At 39.6% G+C, this 17,866-nt stretch overlaps 1 protein-coding gene across 1 annotated transcript in view; it reads left to right on the forward strand.

Moving 5' to 3' along the window:
- LOC134789373 (phospholipid-transporting ATPase VD) overlaps positions 1-17,023 on the forward strand; it is a 91,704-nt gene extending 74,681 nt beyond the window's left edge. Inside the window, exons 9-16 of the mRNA XM_063760004.1 lie at positions 829-1,032; positions 2,725-2,815; positions 3,247-3,398; positions 5,430-5,553; positions 6,088-6,350; positions 8,737-8,924; positions 14,283-14,426; positions 16,469-17,023. Coding sequence (XP_063616074.1) covers positions 829-1,032; positions 2,725-2,815; positions 3,247-3,398; positions 5,430-5,553; positions 6,088-6,350; positions 8,737-8,924; positions 14,283-14,426; positions 16,469-16,526 — 1,224 coding nt within the window. The 3' untranslated portion in view covers positions 16,527-17,023. The remainder of the gene's footprint in view (positions 1-828; positions 1,033-2,724; positions 2,816-3,246; positions 3,399-5,429; positions 5,554-6,087; positions 6,351-8,736; positions 8,925-14,282; positions 14,427-16,468) is intronic.
- Positions 17,024-17,866: the final 843 nt, after the last annotated feature.

Raw genomic sequence — 17,866 nt, forward strand, 5'->3', positions numbered from 1 at the left:
TTAAACTAACTCTTTTCACCTATGATCTTCTATTTATTATGGGTAATCAAATATACTCTGTCTGTCCTTCGGGGCCCCCTGAGGATGGGGGCCCTGGGCACGGGCATATGGTGAAGACGGTACTACTCGAGAGATATGGTTAGTTGGAAAGTTTTGAAATATGAGGATGTCCCTCGCTTCGTGCGGACTTTACGTGGGTGCCGATCAGTAACATACGTAACGGCCATTAAACGGGAACAGCATAGTCTCGGTGCGGCGTTGTGTTTATAAATGGATGTTCCAAGTAAAAATCATCACCTTGTTTTTTTTTCATGATGTTACGTCTCGTAGACTGTATTCAGTAAATCGCAAGACATAAGGACTTATCTTTAAAATTTATGTTGTGTTAAGTGGCGCAGTCGGTAGGGGACGGGGAGTGACTAGGGGTAGGTAGACGCGACAAGACGATAAGGGAACTTGAAGCCTAATCAGTATTTATGTTTTGCGCTATGGTTGAGTGGTAGAGAATGCCTTAAGGCAGCGGTCGGCAACCTTTTTTTGCATAGTTTTAGTAGCGTAGTTAACGATGAGTAAGTTGACGCGGGCCGCACTTTGTTAATATTTATGACTTTATCAGACATTGTCGTTTCTCAATATTACATAGCCAGAGAGGCTCGCAGGCCGCAAGTGACAGTTTCACGAGCCGCATGCGGCCCGCGGGCCGCAGGTTGTCGACCGCCGCCTTAAGGCGTTAAATCTCGGCTCGAATGGTGATAGTTGCTGTCGCTGAGGTGGCCGGCTCGCCCCCATCGATCGATGTTGATTCGAATGATGTTCTTTGTTTGACAGGACCAAGCAGAGTCTACGATCAAGGCGTACTTAAGCGCCCCACTGGGGCCGGGCGGGCGCGCGCTGGTGGTGGACGGGCGCACTCTGACGTACATCCTGGACCGGCGCTCGGGGCTGGTGGCGCCGTTCCTCACGCTCGCGCGCCGCTGCTCCGCCGTGCTGTGCTGCCGCGCCACGCCGCTGCAGAAGGCGTACATCGTGAAGGTACCTTCCTGCAGGTGGCCGGGCTACGCTGACGTACATCCTGGACCGGCGCTCGGGGCTGGTGGCGCCGTTCCTCACGCTCGCGCGCCGCTGCTCCGCCGTGCTGTGCTGCCGCGCCACGCCGCTGCAGAAGGCGTACATCGTGAAGGTACCTTCCTGCAGGTGGCCGGGCTACGCTGACGTACATCCTGGACCGGCGCTCGGGGCTGGTGGCGCCGTTCCTCACGCTCGCGCGCCGCTGCTCCGCCGTGCTGTGCTGCCGCGCCACGCCGCTGCAGAAGGCGTACGTCCTGCAGGTGGCCGGGCTACGCTGACGTACATCCTGGACCGGCGCTCGGGGCTGGTGGCGCCGTTCCTCACGCTCGCGCGCCGCTGCTCCGCCGTGCTGTGCTGCCGCGCCACGCCGCTGCAGAAGGCGTACATCGTGAAGGTACCGTCCTGCAGGTGGCCGGGCTACGCTGACGTACATCCTGGACCGGCGCTCGGGGCTGGTGGCGCCGTTCCTCACGCTCGCGCGCCGCTGCTCCGCCGTGCTGTGCTGCCGCGCCACGCCGCTGCAGAAGGCGTACATCGTGAAGGTACCGTCCTGCAGGTGGCCGGGCTACGCTGACGTACATCCTGGACCGGCGCTCGGGGCTGGTGGCGCCGTTCCTCACGCTCGCGCGCTGCTGCTCCGCCGTGCTGTGCTGCCGCGCCACGCCGCTGCAGAAGGCGTACATCGTGAAGGTACCGTCCTGCAGGTGGCCGGGCTACGCTGACGTACATCCTGGACCGGCGCTCGGGGCTGGTGGCGCCGTTCCTCACGCTCGCGCGCCGCTGCTCCGCCGTGCTGTGCTGCCGCGCCACGCCGCTGCAGAAGGCGTACATCGTGAAGGTACCGTCCTGCAGGTGGCCGGGCTACGCTGACGTACATCCTGGACCGGCGCTCGGGGCTGGTGGCGCCGTTCCTCACGCTCGCGCGCCGCTGCTCCGCCGTGCTGTGCTGCCGCGCCACGCCGCTGCAGAAGGCGTACATCGTGAAGGTACCGTCCTGCTGGTGGCCGACGTATATCCATCGCGGGTGATGACGCTTTACATTTTATGATAAATTAAATGTGAAATATTTGAACTTGACGATTAAGAGCCCATCAACGTGCACACTAGCGACACTGCAAATTAACCGTGATTATTTAAATTTAACGACAGGTATTTAAAAAAAGGGGGCCGCTACGTACTGTATTGTGTATTTAAGTACCTTTTGAATACATCAAACTAGTTTTTATGCTGCTGGATTCGTCGATCTAGGAACTCAAAACAAAAACGGCCGTTTTAACTTTGGACGCATAGACTGACGAATCCAGCAACATAAAAACTACTTTGATGTATTCAAAAGGCGGCAAAGCAAACTTTTACAATTGTTTCTACTTTTTTCTGTGCAAATACATATGTACGTAAGAACGTTGCTTCTGTAAAATATTCCTATTATATTTATATTTCTTGCACCATTTTTCAGAAAAGCACTATATATAACTCGGCTGGAAGGCTACTTGCTGGCTTCCGATTCAATTAAACGGACTCCCAAGGTCGTCCGTTTAAAACGAATCCTCAGCCTACAAGTAGCTACTTCCGAGCCTCGACAATAATGTACTATAAACGTATATGTTTTAGTATTCCTTTATCTCTGCGGTGTAGCAATCTGCTATTACTTCGCAGGCGGTGAAGGAGGAGCTGGGAGTGACGACGCTCGCGATCGGGGATGGAGCCAACGATGTATCCATGATACAGACCGCGGACGTCGGTGTTGGTATGTTTAAAGCTTTTTTTATTTTTTTATTTATATAGAAAACAAACAGCCTTTTACAAATAAGTCTTACAAAAATGACTAAAAATAGGCCTAAAGTTTCATGTTACTAAGTTAACTATTACAATGAAAAGTAGGTTACTTAATTATAAATTACCCGAAGGTATAGTTGTGAATACTACATGCAAATAAAGTAAGAAAACAATGCAAAATATTACTAGAAACAATTTTCAATTACCAGCAATCAAAATATGCCGAACTTTGTTCTTGAAAACGGACAAACTATGAACAATAATGTCTATATTAAGCGATTCATTATACATATTACAAGTGCGCCTAAAGAAAGAATTTTTAGCATATTGTGTGTGTTTTTAAACGATTTTTACCTATTTTTCGCACTTGCAATACAACTAACACCCCTATTTCGTACCCAGGGCTGTCCGGGCAAGAGGGCAGGCAAGCAGTGATGGCGTCCGACTTTGCGCTGTCGCGGTTCAAGTTCGTCGAGCGGCTGCTGCTGGTGCACGGCCACTGGTGCTACGACCGCCTCGCCAGGATGATACTCTACTTCTTCCTCAAGAACGCTGTGAGTCATCGAACATCTCATAAATAACTTTTTCTCAAAAATGGACGGCAAAGTCGACTTTGCCGTTTAAAAAATAGGTTGCGAAGCGCGTAGTTTATGGTCAGTCAAAAATTAAAAAGGTAAAAACATTGCAGTCTCGATTTTGGGACTGCAATGTTGCATACAAATTCCATTATTTGTCGAGTTCCAAACTTTTAAAAAGTTGAAATGGCCATAGCAAATGAAGGCACAGGCCCATTAAACAGCCAAACAGATGATTAGTACCGCGACTATTTAGCTGTCTCAAATAGGTTGGCGGATTTTCGGCAGAAAAATACACTTCTATTTTTTTATTAAAAAATAAAAAGGCGGCAAAGCTAATTTTTTCAATTGTTTCTACTTTTTTCTGTGAAAATATATACGTAAGAAAGTTGCTTTTGTAAAATATTTCTATGATATTTATATTTCTTGCACCATTTTTGAGAAAAGCACTATATATGACTCGGCTGGAAGGCTACTTGCTGGCTTCGGATTCAATTAAACGGACTCCCAAGGTCGTCCGTTTAAAACGAATCCTCAGCCTGCAAGTAGCTACTTCCGAGCCTCGACAATAATGTACTATTGTATTTTATTCGAACTCTTCTTAGTTTAATACCAAAGAGTAGTATTAGTTTTAAAACCTAAGTGGAACGGTACTCTTAAATTAATCTCGTCCTATGATAAATAGCAGACCTATGTGGCAATTAGCTCTTAGGTGGTCGATAATGTAACCGACCATCTAATTGAATTGTAAAAGGTAAAACTCAATCCCATCAAAAACATTACATGTAAAAAGGTGCAAGCCTCGCAACGCTTTTACTACAAAAGAGTTTTGAGATGTAATGTGAATCCAAGTCGGTTATTTTAATCAGTGCCAAGGGGTGTTAAAACCGTATCAATAAGATATCTTTAATTTGTAATACGTGTAATGACTTGGCCATCGCACGGCTGCATAATGACAAAAGTATCATCGTCACCTATTAAAAATAATTCTAATTGAACATAACGCTAGCGCTAATTGCAGTTTGAGCATTACACATATTTACGAGTACGGTACGAGTAAAGCATTATGTGGGATTGCCAAGTCATTATATGTATTACAAATTAAAGATATCTTATTGATACGGTTTTAACACCCCCTAGCACTGATTAAAATAACCGACTTGGTTTCACATTACATCTCAAAACTTTTTTGTAGTAAAAGCGTTGCGAGACTTGTACCTTTTTACATGTAATGTTTTTGATGGGATCTCATCTCTTTTTGTAGGCAGTCCTTCTTTTCGGGTACTCACACCTATACTATGTATACACATATCATAACTAAACATATCTTCATTCATACTCACATCGTTCATCGTAGTGTACCTTTACTTTACCTACTATTTGTAGGAACTGCAACAGTAACTTTGTAATATCATATATTTATATGGGATTACAAACTTACTTATGCAGTTCTTAGATCTTTAAAACGTGACTGATATTGCAATATTTTTAGGTTTTCCCTTAGTGTGGCCATTAAATCCTAACTCTGTACCAAATTTCAGCTCTCTGAGTTTATGGGAAGTACTAGTTCTATTCTGATGATCATGAGTGAGTGAGTGAGTGTCATAAATGCGAAACTTTGCTTTCGCTTAACTTCGGAACTAAATGACCTACAGACTTGAAATTTTGGATTTTAAGTATGTGATTATAGCTTACTGGATGACCAAAATTTCTGCGTTCTGGTCTTATCCAGAGGTTCTCAAATAGGGGCCTGAAAATGCGGCGAAATGGTTCCAGTAAAGGATGGTACGGCAGTGTTTGCTTCGCGCTCGACTTGGCGGGGGCACTGCCGTGCCCCCAGATAAGTTAAATTAAAACCAAATTATTAATTGAAACAAAAACTTCACGGGACTTCTAATTTAAAACTTGCTCAACTTATCGGGTTTGGCCGTACACTCCCCGCGACAGTCAATGATCTAAGTTTGAGATCATGGAATGGTTTACATATAATGTAGCTTCGTTGTGTTCCAGACGTTCGTGTTCCTCGTGTTCTGGTACCAGCTGTACTGCGGGTTCTCGTCGGCGGTGATGATGGACCAGCTACACATGATGACCTACAACCTCGTGTTCACCGCCTTCCCGCCGCTCGTCATCGGTCAGTTCCAACTCACACATGTTGTATTGTCTTTATTTATACTCTATGGTGTTTAAGTACTTCTTAGTAGATAATTCCCTCACTGAAGAAGAGTTTTTTTTTTAATATATCTTCTCTTTGATTTCATCAATCATCTGGGGTTTGATCTTCAGGCCTCTGGTCTGTGTGTTTAGACTTCTCTTATGTTATAGCAAGGAAGGTTCCCAAGCGCTAGTTTATAACAAGTACAAGTGCACACTTGCCCGTTCGTTTTTAACAAACGCCAAATAATTTGTTTTTTGTAAACGTTCACGATCATTCACAACGAATAATTTCCTTTTAACCCTATATGAAGCCATGTATGGCTGTTATAATATTCAACTCTATTGATAGATATTAAAATTCAATAACAAATATTTTTATGACAGGAAGTAAGAGGTTAAATCATTTAATAACTATTACGAAAAACTCGGTCGGTTTGTGTAAGATTGACCTAGAATAATATTTTTAAATATTTAAATAGCGTACATTGATAAGAGTATTGACGGTACGTAGGTGCGTACGACCGCGTGGCGCCGGCCGCGCTGCTGTCGGAGCGGCCCGGGCTGTACAGCGCGGCGCGGCGCGGGCTGGCCTACCAGGCGCACTCCTACTGGCTGGTGCTGGCCGAGTCGCTCTACATCAGCGTCGTCATCTTCTTCGCCGCCGTCGGCGCCTACTGGGACTCCACCGTGGACCTGTGGGCCTTCGGCATCTGCAACATGACCGGCTGTCTGGTCATCATGCTGGCGTACGTCGCCATCGAGACTAGGAGCTGGGTGAGTCCGCGTTTAACGGTACTTTGGGGATTTCGCACGTGAAAGATTCGGCTAAAATGTTAACAATAATTTAATCTTTGAATTCACGATCGGTCTCGGCGGAACATGCTGGACAGTTGACCGCCACTAGCACATCTGATGGTCTAGGATGAGTTGCGTTCTCGCGCGCGACTCTATACATCAAGCGCGACTTCAAGTATGGACTCGCGCGCGAGAACGCAACTTATGCTAGACCACCTGAAAGTACAAAGTGGGAAAGGTTTGACGGTATCATTAAAAAAATACTACATATTTTTTTGCATCATTTGGCATTACGTTTGTCACTCAATTATAAAATAATAACAAAGAAATAAATTATCTACATGTTTAAGGCCCGTTTGAAGACAAGGTGCTGGTGCTGTGCAATTTTTGTTAGATGTTATTCATACACATTGTTGAATGTTACTCGGCGTTGACTTAATTAACACATATTTACATGCAGCTTTTTTACCGTAAACTTGTAAGTGGGTAACAGAGTGTGGACTTGATGTGTTTATTAAGATGTGTTGTCCGACAGCTACCGTTCTAGTGTCAGAATTTTGGATTTTTTAAGAGCCCATCAACGTGCACTGCACACTAGCGCCACTGCTAATTAATCGTGATTATTTAAATTTAACGACAGGTATTTAAAAAAGGGGGCCGCTACGTACTGCATTGTGTATTTAAGTACCTTTTGAATACATCAAACTAGTTTTTATGTTGCTGGATTCGTCAATCTATGCGCCCAAAGTTAAAACGGCCGTTTTTGTTTTGAGGTCCTAGTTCGGCTCTTAAGGTTTTGGAATACTTTCACGTTGTTTACTAAGTAATCTTGAATTGAGCATATTTAATAAGTTTAATTAACCAAATTTCTGAAACTGGAGACGGTCACCACGTATGTGCACAGTTTTTGTGTGGTTCAACTTTCACTATGTGTCATTTGTGGCCGACACCAAGCCTATAGTTTTAATTAAGCACATAACTTTCTAGCGGTAACCTATGATTATACATCTACCCCACGTGACTACGGTTTTTGTCCACAAGTTAAAGGCTTTTAAAACATGGTTAAAGAAATGCAAGTTTTACGTGGAGACAGCTGAATTATAATGAACGCGAACAATTCTTTAGCATGGTTAAGCTACGAAATAGGAAATTCAAATTCTCATCTTAATAGTCCGCACCAAGCTCGGCCGAATTTCACCTTCTCATACACACGGACTTTCGTCCTCATTTTAAAACTACGTATTGGATTGTAATGCAACTTTTCACATACAATGACATGAGATATACATATAATATATGCCTGTAATTAGTTTATATAGCTCCAGCTTTAAAAAATATCAATATTTGTATGAAAAACTTAAATTCGCTGTATTTTTTAACTATGGTATCTAAGGCTACAATATCTACATAAACTAATTACAGGCATAGACATAGGTACTTGAATCCTATGGTAAGTACACAGTTTCAGAGCATATAGCTAGTCGTTTTAAAATGAGAACGTAACTACGTTTGTATGGAGAACCAAGCTTGCTGTGGACTCTTAAATGAGGCGATTAATTTTCAGTTATCAGTTTTCAAAATAAATGAGCATTAAGGTTCATCTAAGCAACCTGTAATTAAAAGTACTTCACAAAATTTCAGTCAGCTTTTCAACCCGTTGGGTCCCGTTGGTCTAAACTAATTTGGCAGCCATTATACGACCTTGAGGTTTTAAATCTAAAATTGAATTGTCATTTTCGACGCGATATAGCGTCCGTGCGAGTCAATGGGTGCATGACTCCCCTTGAAAATGCTCAATATGCATTTTAGCCATTATTTAGTTGTAATTTTACGAATATTAGATTTGTTAATAGACCGCGAGCCAGGAACAGATTTCCATGACCAATCGCCTCCCGGGCGTAAACTCGTATAGTGGTTAACGGCTATGTATGATGAACCCTCGTGTACGTCAGCTGCCGCTCCGTTGGTGGGTTGAGGAAAGGCAGCCACCGAAACACGTAAAAAAAAATAATCAAAATAGCATCTATAGTTCGTTTTTTAGCATTAGAAAGAACTTGAAAGAAGGTAACGATCTTGACATGTCTTTTAATTGCAAAATGCTTTTTAAAAATCAATAACTATTACTTATGAAAGCAGAAGAATATAAATGATCGTATTGGATTCGTAATTGTTACATATTTGCCGTAACTTATTTTTAAAATGTGCTTTTCAATTAAAAGACACATCAAGATTGTTTACCTTATTTCTAATGCTAAAAAAAACGAACTATAAACTATCATCTGACACAATATCAATCGGGAGGCGATGACAGACGATATATACTCCTGGCCCGCGGTCTATAAATGTGTATATTTGTGTACGATAGACTGTGATCCACGCGATCGCGCTGCTGGGCTCGCTGGGCGCGTTCTTCGTGGGCACGCTGATCTACCACTCCATCCCCTTCACCATCCTGGGGATGCCCATGGCCTACCACGTCATCCACCACGCCATCGCCGACCCAGTCTACTGGCTGGTGGTGGTCGTGGCCACCGTCGCTTCGCTCGCGCCGAGGTCAGTACTCACATTCTATTCTATTCGTTTAATACGATATGTTTATACATGTACAGTCACCTGCAATAATATGTTACACAATGAAGGCCGCAAAAATATCTGACACGATCTTATTTGTAGAGCCATAAGAACGTGTCACATATTTTTGCGGCGTTCGAAGAGTAACATATTATTGCAGGTGACTGTACATGTCAAAAACATACAAAATTACTAACTAAGAAAAATACACCTAAAACTAATTAAACCTAAACACACACCGCAATTTATTAAAGGAAATAACATTAATAACCTCCTGCCGCCCAGAATTTTTCGTCAAAGATGGGATGGGTGGATTTCAAAATCCTGCGAAAACTTATGGTTCGGTCTTTATAAAAAAAACTAGTAGGTTGTGCGAGTTGCAACTTTTTTATATGTTTTTAAGAACTATTATCTTCATGTTCCTTCAATTACCATCTCCAATAACTCAATAGTTTTTTTTTATATAAAATGTTTTATGTGTCTAAAATCATCACCGTCTACCGGAAAAATCTGAACCTTATTGTTTGCAGTGAAAATTATAGCATACCTATCGTACGATTGCGATTATTTATATCTTTTCCATGTTGTTGTTTAACACATGAAAAAATATGCAATAATTCCTTCACCGAGAAAGTATACATTTAAAAATATTTAAAATTTTGTCACGAATATTCGTCAACACCGTCATGGTAATGTCAATGTGAGCTTATCTCCGTGTATGAACAACGAAATACCGCTAAAGGTCCTTGCCCTATTTTTCACTTTAATATAGAATGCCAAAAATGATTTCACTATAAAGTCACATCACTGAATCGTGAGAAATATTACGAACAAATTTGTAAAACGTAGTTTGTCACAACAGATCATCATCACCGTTATGCTTTGGTTTAAAAAAGTTACAAATGATATATTAGAAATAATTATTGAAATGAATGGCAAACTACATGAAGTTTATTGTGTAGCATAGACATTAACTATTATTATTCGTATTCTAGAAATAAAAACAAGAAACTCTCAAATCGTCAACACCATACCCATCATCACCGGGAAAAAATTACGACCGGTGATGATTTCATGTGTATGGTGATGACGGTTCTCAGAAACTTTTCTAGTTATTTTGCTATAATTCATTATGAAATTAAGCTGTATGTTTGAAAAACGTTCTCTATGTCTTCTAACACTATATAATGTCTACCTTATAAATGTAGAAGAAGATATGACTATTTCTTTCACACTAGAGGATGGTTAGTTTTAAATAACATTTTGACTGAAGTAGGCATAATTTAGGTCACTTAGAACTTAGAACATACAAATGTTTATTTTTTATTATCTAATAATGTAAATCGTGCAACTTAGAGTCTGTAATTGCATGTTAGTCGTGTTAAAACAAAGTATTTAAACAAGCAACATATATTAAGTTTTAAGCGACCATAGGCTACGGTACTGGCTCACTATCGTAATGGCCTTATGTTTTTTGATAATATTATATTAATTGATGTATATAATTACAGCAATTAATAATTATACCATTGGGTAGTCACCGGACCCAATACCTAACATTTTGTAACTTATGACATGCATTACAAGTAGGGGTCTTGCAACTTATAAAACACTGATTATATATTAATGTTTAGCTATTAAACAATATATATATGGATTTAAATCATTATAGCTATTTTTAAAGTTAATTTATAAAACAACAAAAATACAAACTTATGCAATGAATCAAATTATCAAAAAAAAGTAATATATCATAAAAATTAAGCTCACTGGTAAGCCAGCAATTTTATAATATGATATAAATACCAAGTTATGCAGTAGATAAAAGAAGATGCGGGTTTAAACTGATAATAAGAGTACAATATTGTTAATATGATTTAACATTAAAAAAACCCAAAAAAAGAAATGAATACATAAATTGCCTATAATATAAATTATTTAAAATTATACAATAAAAATACTTGTTATATATTTATTTATATGAATAAAATGTATTTTTTATAATTTTCTAAAAATAGTTTATGTAGCTAGTCTTATGTTCAAAAACATGTTATTTGTAATGTTTATTAAAGTTCTAAAGCCTTACAATTAAAAACAGTTTTTGTTTTTTAATACGTTTTTAATACATATATAAATTAGTTCCCAAATCGTCATTACCGTACATGCAGTGTCATTACCGTCTATAAAAGAGTCATTACCATACCATGATTGTCATCACCATCTTGCGTTTTTATTTTCCGAAAGCGATAACTTCAAATATAAGCCACAAATGATTGTATAAATACCATAAATATCCTCAATATACAGCCCCCTATTACTTTACCCAGCTAGAATCGTGTTAAATTAAACATTTAAAAAATATATTTTTTTGTATGGTGAAATTTTTGGTGATGTAATCCACCCGGATACAAGCCCAGAGGCCTTTTTTTAGGTTCACAAGGTTCCGGCCCAAGACTTCGACATATGATTACATTGTCATAGCATTGTATTATGGGTGTGAGATTTTTTTAGCATCATAAGGGGTATCAGTAGAAGGTTAAGAAACCAAAGAAACACCGAAATTCGATGTCTTTTTTATAGGACTCTGGGCCGCTGCCTCAACAATGTGGTTTTTCTTAGATTGTGTATTTCTGAATTTATTAAAATAATTAATGTACCATGACGTTGATTTACCCCGCTTCTGTAACATATTTTAAATATATCAGAATTAAATAACGCATTTCATGTAAAATATTATTTCGAAAAAAAAATTTCCTACCTTTGCCACATGCTAACAATAATATTAGCCACAAGCAGCATATTATCTTACTTTGACTATTGGATTATAAAACATACAGTGAATATTCAATTCTACACAAGCAATGGGAAACTAATAAACTGGGAAAATGACCTAACTAATAGGCACTAAACTCGAGCATATCGATTTTTCTTATAAAAATAGGGTAACCGCCCGCAGACCTATTAAAATCCTATAGCTAGTAATTACTACCATCTTATTTTAATTAATGAATTTTTAAATATTTTTAATTATTAAACGAACAGCATATCCAATGCAAAACAACCCAATATAGCAGTTAAAGCCCGTAGACCTATAAAAAACCTTAAATATATTACGACCCACATGCCTTCCTATAGGTCTTCCAAATGTTAATTGTTGTATTTACATGAATATTGATTAAAAGTAAAAAATAAATGTGGTAAAACAAAGACGAACATATTAGACATCATTTACAACAAAAATACACAAGGCATCTGCCGAGATAGCCAAGAAATCATCGATTAAATTACCACGTCCTCGACCCCTTGACATTGTTTTGGATATTACTTCAAAACTGACAGATTATTTTACACAGATTGACATCTATTGACAACGTCAAATATGACGTATTCTTTCAAAACTGATCTGATTTAAATACGCGGTAAATTTTATTTTTTACGACAGGTTAAAGTTGTAGACCTTTTAAAAGGTCATTGGGCGCGTATAAGTTAAAAGTGTAATTATGCTTGGGCCGGAACCACTACTCAGTCGGAGACCTTTTAATAGGTCTTTGGGCGGCAGGAGGATAAATATCGACAGTAACAAATTGATTTAAAAAATAACTACATAGAATAAATAAAAATTGTTTCCATAAAACTCGTCTTCACTATATCAATCAGGCATTTTTTTCATTTTATTGACAAACAACTCATTGAGTTGCCTATTTGATTTCCGGGCTCCAATCAAATAGGTATACGCCTAACCAAGTCAAATACTGAACTTTAATTACATCCCAAGCGAACTAGAACTTGCACCCGTATAGAATTCAATTCTTTTATTGGTGAAGTCAATAACGACTAGAGATGGGTAACTACCCGGGTAAATACCCGAGAGCGGGTATTTACCCGGTAAATACCCGAGAGCGGGTATTTACCCGGTAAATACCCGATATTTACCTACCCGCTGGTAAATACGCGGATATTTTCATTTTTCTTCTAAATTTGATGTGTTTAATGGTATGTGAGTATAAATAAGATTAATTTAAGTATTTTTTTATAATGTTACATAAAATGTATGTTAATTTTAAACTAATTACGAAAAGGTTGCTATGAGGTGAAGTTCGATTTTAACATATCAGTCCATTATGAAAATCTTGTAAAATCATTCCCTGGCTTCCGGAAATGTTTTAAAATGATTTTAATATACATTAGAAAGATGAAAATAAAGAATACTTATAAATGATAATTAAAAAAAAATTGTGCAGTATCCCAACTTGTGAAGCTTATAAGTCAAACACAGTTAGTTTTAGGACAAAAATGTATGTAACCTTTTATGTAGAAAATTATGTCTACTTTACAACACTTTTCGATATTAATGACAGATTCCAAGAAATTTGAAAAAGTTCACTTTTGCCCCTCTCCCCCCAACCACACCCTCCGCTGACCGAAGTTGGAATGTGTATTATCAACGAATAAAGTACGATAATTTACTCAAGTTTAAAAAAAATACTCTTATGACGGCCTTTTTTTAATATTTATCAAAATTGTACTAAAAATTCCTTATTACAACTGCAACTGCAACTAAACCATTTTATTTTAAATGACACACAATAATTACAGCCATTAACTCGGTTTATATCTCCACTTTAACACAAATCGACATGTGCAACAAGAAATTAATCTACCCGTCCATTTGGGTAGATACGGGTAAATACCGGGTAGATGGGTATTTACCGGGTATTTACCTGGGTGGGCAAATTGGGTAAATTTTTTATTTATTTATTTATTTAAGAAACAAACAGTCTTTTATAGTTATATATAACACTGGAACTTTTCTTAAAACTAGACTTACAGTTTCCTTAATGAAAATATTTTAACATCATGCTTATTAAGTAGTTTCTACATAGTAAAACAGAGCTATTTGTGCGTGCAAAATACCCGCGACCCGTCTCTAATAACGACGCATATTCTTAATAATATTGGACTTAACATTTCACATTTATGCTTTTGATGGGATAACAGTTTTTCTAACAAACTTTGCTAATATTATCCCTTGGCTGGTGGGACAGAATAACAACAAGAAATAGTTGACCGACCCTCTATCGACGAATCATCCCCCATACCTATGTTTTTTTTTCTAATATTTTTAAATTGCGTTGTGAGCCGCCTGTTCCTATCTCTATCGCTCGCGAGTAATTATATTGCTGTCCCGCCCACGATGCGGTGGTATGACACTGCGAGCGGATTATATAATTATACGCGTGCGAGAGAGATAGGAACATGCATCTCTCAACTATAACCTTAGAAAAAGTAATCGTTGTCAAGTTGGTGAAATAAACGGGCGAGCTGTTGTCGTATGTGCAGAATGGCGTACCACGCGGTGCGCAACTCGTGGCGGCCCAACGTGCTGGGGCGCGCGGTGCTGGCGCGCCGCCGCGGCCGCGCGCGGCTGCCCTACGCCGCGCACTACCACTGCGACACCGCGAGCGCCGAGGCGCACGTCTACAGGTAAGGCTTCATTCACACGGCATTGTCCTGCACGTTTTTTTGCAGTATACGTCTCGGATAAATAGTGGCACGTACTTTGGGCATAGAACCATTCACACGGCGTTTGTACTGCAAAAAAACGTACATTGTTTATACGTTTAAACGGATACTCACCGGACTTGTCAAGCAAATCGAATGAACTTTAACGTATTATATAGTTCTGTTTGATTCACACGGCACGATTATACGCGTTTTATTATCGAACAAGCGTCTATAGTACTCGAGCGTTTTTTGGAGGGATCGCAGGTATTTTGTTTGTAATTTCGTGGTTATTTCAAAATTGTTGACGATTCTTCTATACATAACGAAGTATTAATTAATTTAGTGGAACAAAACTTTCAATAGACGAATGTACTGATTTTTTATATATAGGATGTACCCAAAACCTTCTATTTTGTCGGCGGCGAAAGCGTTATCGCCATCGATACCAAAATAAAAGTACGATGAAGCGTGGATCCATCTCAGATTTCTGCCCACTGCGACAACTGCGTGAAAACTGTCGCTATTCGGCGTGAAAACGGATTTTAAACGAATGAAAATCTACCGTGTGAACATCCGACTCGTTGTACGTTTAAAATCGAATACGTGAAAAAACGTGCAGGACGTTGCCGTGTGAACCTAGCCTAACAACACACCCAACTAGTGAACTATTGGGGGGAGGAGAAACATTACCTGGAACGACATGGCATGTCCCGACCGCATAGTACGGTACCTCGCCATCGACGAGGCATCAAAAACAACACTTATTTAGGTACGTCTCGGTCACGAACGTGCACAATACTTATGTACGTCTCGGTCACGAACGTGCGATCCGTAACCATACGGTGAGACCTCGTGGGCATCGGAGCGGCTGGCATGCTTCTTTCTCGCGTTATCCCAGCATTTTCTTCACGGCTCATGAGAGCCTGGGGTCCGCTTGACAACTACCTAATCCCAAGAATTGGCACTAAGTTTTTACGAAAGCGACTGCCATTTGACCTTCCAACCCAGAGGGTAAACTAGGCCTTATCGGGATTAGTCCGGTTTTCTCATGATGTTTTCCATCACCGAAAAACGAGTAGTCAATATCAAATGATATTTCGTACAAAGTTTCGAAAAACTCATTTGTATGAGCCGGGGTTTGAACCCGCGACCTTCGGATTTAAAGTAGCACGCTCTTACCGCTAGGCCACCAGCGCTCTTTTTAACAAGCTTTTATTAGGTCGACCTGTTTGTAACTAAACTAACTATGTAATGGAATCTAAGGTAGGTAACTAATTTAACCATCTTCCAAGGATCGTAGCGTCATGAAAATTGGCAGCTGTATGTAGTTCTGATGACAATTCAATAATATGGTACTGTCGAACTGATCTGATGATGGAGACAGGAGGTGGCCATAGGAACTCGACCTGTATGTAACTATGTAATGGAATCTAAGGTAATTAATTTAACAATCTTCCAATGATCGCAGCGTCATGAAAATTGGCAGCTGTATGTAGTTCTGATGACAATACAATCTGATGACAATTTGACGACTGGTCTGGGTAGTGGGTAGTGACCCTGCCTATGAAGCCGATAGTCCCGGGTTCGAATCCCGGTAAGGGCATTTATTTGTATGATGAGCACAGATATTTGTTCCCGAGTCATGGGTGTTTTCTATGTACATATTTAAGTATTTATATATTATATATATCGTTGTCTGAGTACCCATAACACAAGCCTCCTTGGGCTTACTGTGGGACTTAGTCAATCTGTGTAAGAATGTCCTATAATATTAATAAAATTAAAACAATAATATGGTACTGTCGAACTGATCTGATAATGGAGACAGGAGGTGGCCATAGGAACTCTGTGATGAAACAACGCAACCTAATTGTGTTAGGGGTTTTTAGAATTGTCTCGATGAGTATTAGTTGTCTGTCGTAAGAAAAGTACAGTCAGCGATAAAAGCTTGTACCAAAAATGAAATTTTTGCCAAAAACTTATTTATTGTTGTTGTATAGCTTGTACATTGTTCCCCGCAGGTCGACGGACGAGGAGGGTCTGCAGAAGACCGCCGCGGACGTGGCGGCCATCACGTGACCGCGCGCGCCACCTCCGAACCTAGGCTGTGATCTGTCTTAACGTTTAAGTAGATGTAGATCGTCCGCGCCCAAACGGCACGGCTAAAGAAACGTTGCATCCTCTGACTGACGCTCTTGCTCATTACCTTCGAGAAACAGAATCTCCTTTCTTGTATACTAAACTGAATGAACCACATTTGGAATTCGTTTTGAGGTAATAAAATAATAATCGGAATCCTATAGTCTGTATCTTTAGGTATTTAAATAAAAGTAAACAAACAATTTGTACATTTTCGGGTAGTTATAACATTTATTGGGTAACCAACCAAATATAAAACCGCCTGGATCAGTGACTGAACGATCTGACTTTAACCTACATTATTTGATCATGTAATGTTTTCATCTACCCCCAACTGGCTTTAGGAGCCATTTGAGGTTAGATTTTGTTTACTTTTATTTAAATGCCTAAAGATACAGAGTATAATTAGATCTATTCCCGATAAATAGGAATACCTAATTGTATAGTTCGTTTTTTTTAGCATTAGAAAGAACTTGAAAGAAGGTAAGCGATCTTGACATGTCTTTTAATTGAAAAACGCTTTTTAAAAATCAATAACTATTACTTATGAAAGCAGAAGAATATCAATGATCGTATTAGATTCATAATTGTTACATATTTGCCGTAACTTATTTTAAAATGTGTTTTTGAATTAAAAGACACATCAAGATTGTTTACCTTATTTCTAATGCTAAAAAAAATGAACTATAGTAAGTGTTCTGGAAATAAGCTTTGTAAGTTTTGAACCTTGCATACGAAATAAGTGCAGTCGATGAAACGTTTTGTATAATAAGATGCCTAGTTGGGTCAGCGTGTTCGATTTTATAGACTAATATAGTGCTTTCGTATGATGTCGGGACCAATGTGTCACATTATAACAAATGATTCATGCTACACCGTGTCATATACTACAAAAAGTCGAGTGGCATAATACTTACACATACTTTTTATGTGAATATTATGCCGCGTCTAAGTCTTAACATAACTGCGATTTATGTCAACAATTATCACTTTATTAAATCGGGTTATACTGCCCAAAGTTGTGAGCCGTCAGTGTACCGTATGTCGAACATAAGGCGTGCTAAGCGAGCGTCACAATTCCAAACAGTTTTGATACTTCTACCATACTTTAAGTTCTCTATACGCTCTAGGTAATAATAAACGTGAACTGAAATAATTGTGACAATAGTCAAACTGACCAATTTTCATAGCTTTGAGTCTTCATAGTTATTGGGATGTCTGAGCGGACCCGTCGAAGCGGCTAGTCGGACCTTCGGGGGTCTTTGGAGGGTATTTTGTAG

This window comes from Cydia splendana, chromosome 3, assembly GCF_910591565.1.
Source record: "Cydia splendana chromosome 3, ilCydSple1.2, whole genome shotgun sequence".
In the NCBI taxonomy this organism is placed as follows: Eukaryota; Metazoa; Arthropoda; class Insecta; order Lepidoptera; family Tortricidae; genus Cydia; species Cydia splendana.